Genomic DNA, 6,000 nt, shown 5'->3' with positions numbered 1-6,000 from the left:
GGGTTTCATCATGTTGGTGAGGCTGGTCTCAAACTCTGACCTCAGGTGATCCACCTGCCTCGGCCTCCCAAAGTGCTGAGAGTACAGGCGTGAGCCACCATGCCTGGCCTATACTTTGACTTTTTATTAAAATCACTGGAACATAGAAAATGTAGGAGATAGAAGCCAGTCAAAAGATTTCACTGGCCTTTCATTCCAGTGAAGCAAAATGCTAAGGAATAGTCAGCTGTTCCAGGCCTTGCCTCATCCCTCTGGCGAAGTCTTTGGTGGCCCAGAGATTCCTGAAACTGCCATTGGACATGAGCCACTGGGAAGTGGGGTGGGCACAGAGGAGTTCTATGGATAACCCACAGCCAGGCTCTGTAGGGGCAACCAGCCAACTCTTCCAGAGCAGGGAGGTGTTCTGATCCCTCGCCTAAGTGGAGGGCCCTTAGAGAAAAAGTGCTCAAACCTCATGTGGAGTAAAGCAAGCAAGTGCAGTCACCAAATCAGCTTTGCTCAAGGGATTTTGCACGTGTTTTGTTTTTTCCCCAACTCGTTATAGTGTTTCTTCTGAGAATGGGGACCCAGATCTTGGAATGGCTTGTTTCTGATTATAATCAGAAATCAGTCTGCTAATCCCATCTCCTTCCCAGGAGAAGAGCAAATCCGGGACTACAGGTCCTCACCACCATGCCCAGCTGATGTTTGTATTTTTAGTAGAGTCGGAGTTTCACCGTGTTGACTAGGCTGGTCTCAAACACCTGAACTTAAGTGATCCACCTGCCTTGGCCTCCCAAAGTGCTGGGATTACAAGCGTGAGATACCCCACCTGGCCGTTAATTTGTTTAATCCTCTCAATAACTTCTTGCCCAGTTCCCACCGATAGGAAGTGGTGCATACAGCAGCTTCTGAACCCAGACAATGTGTTCCATTGTTTCAGCTTGGCATTGGTTAAATCAAACTACAAGTTTCATCATTGAATAGAACCAAAAAGTTTTTCTTCTGACTTTACACTGGCTAATTTAACAGTGAACAGAAAAAAGAGCAAAAACTTTTCTAGAGCATTCCTGGTTCTTATAAACTATTATTTTATTAATATCTGTGTATATATCACCTATGAACTTATTAAAACATGTCATAGCCACTGTGCAATGCCATGGCTCCAGGGAGGGAGACAGGCAGTTATTGTGCATCTTCTCTGCCTCTGTACCTTTTGCGGCCACTGGCCATTCTTCTGTTACCATTGTTGTCTGTATTTTTAAAGCTGAGAATGCAAACTTACACTGAAAGGAAGTCAGTTCTCCCAGCATCATAAAATAAATAGCATTATAGGAATCCCATGGCAAACAATAAACATAAGACACATACTCGTTGATGGGTGAAAACTACTAACGAGCACAGCATTTCAGCTCTGATTTTGCGTGAGCCTGGCACGATCCATCTTTTCCTTTTGTTTGTGTTGCTAATCAGATTTAACATTTCTACGCCTGCTTTCCGTGGCTGCATGAAAAATCTGAAGAAAACCAGTGGTGTCGTTAGATTGAATGATACTGTGGGAGTAACCAAAAAGTGCTCAGAAGACTGGAAGGTAAGTGAAGGTTCAGAATCTCATGAAGGAGTGCTTCCCAGCCAACCCACCTTCTGTATCCATTAACACAGCAACTTTTGACTTCTTTCTGGTAGCACACAGTGTTAGAGTGAACTGGCTCGTATACATTCCCCACGTACTTGCAAGGTGCTGAACCTTTCCAGGTTTGCACATTAAATTTGTAGGAAAGTAGAAATACCAACTATATACACAAAAACTTACAGATGATTGGTGACTTATGCAGAAAAGTGTGCTCTTTCTTTCTAAGGCTGCATAAATCACGTTAATCAGTTTGGGTAAAGTGAGATAGGGTAAGATACTGTCTTTCAGCCAAGAAATGATTACAATGCTAGTAATTTATTCTACGTTTGCATTTCAGCTTGTGCGATCTGCCTCCTTCTCCAGAGGCGGACAATTGAGTTTCGTTAATTTGGGCTTACCGCTTACGGACCACCTCCAGGCCTCATTTGGATTTCAGACCTTTCAACCCAGCGGCATGTTATTAAATCATCAGACACGGGTATGCAATAGTGCATTAATATCAAACAAGATTTAAACCTGACTCAAAGTTTGATGTTGAAAGCAACAGGGAGATTTTGAAAGTAGTGGTGTTGGACATTTTTTCTATCATCACACAGTAAATGCTGTTGTATAGTTCAACCATGAACATTATTTCACTCTCTGGGGTAGGTTCTAAAAAAAAATCAGGTTTAGAAAGTAACATTATAAGCTGGGCGCGATGGCTCACGCCTGTAATCCCAGCACTTTGGGAGGCCAACGTGGGCGGATCACGAGGTCAAGAGATCAAGATCATCCTGTTAACATTGTGAAACCCCATCTCTACTAAAAATACAAAAATTAGCAGAGCGTGGTGGCACGTGCCTGTAATCTCAGGTACTTGGGAGGCTGAGGCAGGAGAATCACTTGAACCTGGGAGGCAGAGGTTGCAGTGAGCCGAGATCACACCACTGCATTCCAGCCTGATGACAGAGCGAGACTCTGTCTCAAAAAAAAAAAAAAAATTATAATTTACAGAGTTGTATTTGTGTGTATTCATGGACTCATTTTTATTCTTTTTAGGTATATTTTATAGTAAGAGTTAAGGTGGATTATAATTACTGTGGTTAATAATTTAGCTTAAAGTTTCAGAACTAAGAAAGAAAATTAGAGTGTTTCCCTGTGATTCCGTTTTGACTGCACGGAAGCTAGCTCTCCAGATTGTCTTTTTGCAGCAGCAGCTAGTTGGACAATATTTACACCTGGGGAGCTGGAGAAAATAAGAACCTTTGCCCTTTCCTCATATACAACAGAGCCACATAAATTCTCTTCTACAAGGAGATACCGTCTATAACTTCAGCAGATTTAGCTAGTGTGGTTCTGTATACCTGCTTAAGTTATGGATGGTATCTTAAGTTATAGACTGAAATCTCACCAAAGAATCACATCTTGTTGAAAACTGCAGAAATTATACTTAGCAGAAAGAAACAGGAACAAAATTGAAATGGCAAATGCTGAGGTTGCACATTTTTAAAATTAATGATTGACAGAAAGAGTCAAATTATCTTGCCAAAATTTAAATCTTCAGAGTTTGACGTGGAGAATTGGACATACCAGAAATAATGACTAGGAAATAAAAAATTTATAATGACAGAAGAGAAGAAATCATTGTAATATTCTTATATTAGAAATTGAGGAATTAGGTCTTTACCGTAAAATTTATTCAGCAAGAAAGTAGTCCTGATAGAAATAACTTCAGCAAAATAAAAATAGAAAAATTTAGGCTGAGTATGATGGCTCACACCTGTAATCCCAGCACCTTGGGCGGCCAGGGCAGGGGTATCTCTTAAGCTCAGGGGCCTGAGACCAGCCTAGGAAACATAGTGAGATCCTGTCTCTACAAAAAATTATGAACTTAGCTGGCTGTGGTGATGTGCACCTGTGGTCTCAGCTACTCAGGAGGCTGAGGTGGGAGGATCGCTTGAACCTGGGAGGGTGCCGCTGTTCTCTAGCTTACGCAAGAGAGCAAGACTCTTTCTCAAATAAAGATAATAAGAAGATAAAACAGAAAAATTTAGAAATGGTTTAACTGTTTTTTATAGTCAATTGAGAAATTAAATTGGCTTAAAGAATGTAGGCCCAAAAAATGATTTTGACAAATTCATCAGTGTGGATATAATTTGCATAGGATTTTCATATTTATAAACATGGAGTCAAATATGCAAAAAATAAAATCTAAGAGCACAAAGCAAAGTCAAAGCTTTTGGGTCAAAACATCCTGATTGTTTTATACATGGTTTTGATGACAAATTCAGTATAGATACAGGAATAATCCTTAAATGCAAATTAGTTGATGGGTATTTCCTATGATGATTTCAGACAAGTAGCCTGCAGGTCACTCTGGAAGATGGTCACGTTGAATTGAGCACCAGAGATAGCAGTGGCCCAATTTTTAAATCTCCACAGACGTATATGGATGGTTTACTGCATTATGTATCTGTAATAAGCGACAACTCTGGGTGAGTGGAATAATACTTATGTCAGAGCTGTGAGCGAGTTTTACTGTCTTTAGTTTAATGGAATTTTCTGGTGTCTTTTTGCAAAATTTTTGTCCTTGATACCAAACTACTTTTCTAATAAATCTTGGCCTTCTTCTTTATTCTATATCAATTTCTCCATTAAAAAAAATCACCACGTCTGGTGGCTAATTTCTATGATCCCAACAACTAAGGAGGCTGAGGCAGGAGGGTTGATTGAGGCCAAGAGTTCAAGACCAGCCTGGGAAACATAGTGAAACCATGTCTCTAAGAAAAAATAAAATAAAATGTAAATAAATAAAATTTAAAAATAAATTGATAATTGGATGGATAAATTGTGGCGTATTCAAAATGGAATGCTATACAGCAATAAGAAAGAAGGATCTAGAACTATATATAATGACATAAGTGACCCTCACAAACATAATGTGGAAAACATTGAGTCACACATCAAAGCTCATCCCATATGATTTCCTTTAAACAAAGTTCAAAAATAGGCAAGAACTAATCCGTTCCGTCAGAATTCAGTGTAGAGGGAGGGAGGTTATAGAGTTAAAAGGAACAGGGTTCCTGGGGTACTGCTCTGTTCTGTTTGTCTGGGTGCTGGTAATGTTGGTGTATTTCTGTTGCAGAAATTCATTGAGCTGAACACGTATAGCCTATGCACTTTCTGTACATGCACGTATAGTACTTTCACAAAAATGTCATATGCAAAAGAAAATATGAGAAAAAATTGTAATGCTCTTTAAAAATAAAGTCTAGTTTCACTAGTTATTTTAGATAACAAATATTGAGTCTGGCTTATAGACAGTAAGTTGGCCACATGGCAAGGGCCCTTTTTTTCCAGCAGTTCTCACCCCTAGTTTGCAATTCTTCCCTTTCAGACTACGGCTTCTCATCGATGACCAGCCTCTGAGAAATAACCAAAGGCTAAAACGCATTTCAGGTTCCGTGCAATCTCTGCGTCTGGGCGGGAGCAATTTTGAGGGCTGTATCAGCAATGTTTTTGTCCAGAGGTAGGTGATCCTTTTTGTGGGTAACTGATGAGAAGGGTATCTCTTTGGTCCAGTTAACAAAGTCGGCTTTGTCAATGTGTGCGGCATGAGGCTCTCATAACACAGTCTTTCAAAATGCCATCTTTGGCAAGATAAACCCCTTAAAAAGCAAACCCACAAAAACTCCTGGGCCTTGGAAACCTTGGAAAAGGCCTAATTAAAATTAACTTCAGATTATGGCCCTGAAAAATATTCACACTGAAATTTTATTGCATTATAATCAGGATTGTGTAATTAGATTTAATCAGCTCTCCACGGTTTTCAAGGCCAAGGAATTGCATGGACCAGTGCTATCCTAGGAAACCAAATCACCACAACATTGAATGTGATATTTAACAGAGAGAGAGTAGGACCTGGGGCTTCCATGCAAGTGTTTACATATTTTCTTTTAATCAAAAATGATTGTTTTTAGATAAGAGGCAAAATCTTCTCCAGAGTAAGAAGAGGGCCTGGTTCTGGCTATGAGCCTCAGGCTGGAACTCTTAGACTACCATGACAGGGAGCCTCCCACCCATCAGGTCTCCATCCTCCTTGGGCAGGGTGAGGCTTAGAGTTCTCATTTCCCTCCTGGTTGATGAAACATTTTCCTTGCACATCTAATTCAGTGACTGGAGCAGGAAGTGGGAGGGATGGGAAAGGCACAGGGGTGGTTAGCAACAGGTGACTGCCATAACAAGCGTGCACAAGAATCGGGATAGAAAGCAAATTTGTCTGAGACTTTCCTTCTCATAGTCAGATAAATCCTTCCATAAATTCACCTCTGAAGTTTCCTTATGTTTACCATCTTTCTGTATCATCTAGTGCCCATCTTCCCCGTCTGTGCATATTTTACTTTCATATT

General features: G+C 40.3%; 1 protein-coding gene across 4 annotated transcripts in view; it reads left to right on the top strand.

Annotated features, from left to right (window-relative positions):
- The window catches only part of LAMA3 (laminin subunit alpha 3), a 265,798-nt gene that overhangs the window by 238,321 nt on the left and 21,477 nt on the right, over positions 1 to 6,000 (top strand). For all 4 annotated transcript variants that reach the window (XM_017498569.2, XM_037727996.1, XM_037727997.1 and 1 more), the window contains 4 exons: positions 1,453 to 1,570; positions 1,950 to 2,090; positions 3,947 to 4,086; positions 4,989 to 5,120. In XM_017498569.2, coding sequence (XP_017354058.2) covers positions 1,453 to 1,570; positions 1,950 to 2,090; positions 3,947 to 4,086; positions 4,989 to 5,120 — 531 coding nt within the window. The remainder of the gene's footprint in view (positions 1 to 1,452; positions 1,571 to 1,949; positions 2,091 to 3,946; positions 4,087 to 4,988; positions 5,121 to 6,000) is intronic.

This window comes from Cebus imitator, unplaced genomic scaffold (assembly GCF_001604975.1).
Source record: "Cebus imitator isolate Cc_AM_T3 unplaced genomic scaffold, Cebus_imitator-1.0 Scaffold12, whole genome shotgun sequence".
NCBI lineage: Eukaryota > Metazoa > Chordata > Mammalia > Primates > Cebidae > Cebus > Cebus imitator.
The sequence above is the reverse complement of the archived record's forward strand: the minus strand, read 5'-3'. Positions and strand labels throughout refer to the sequence as shown.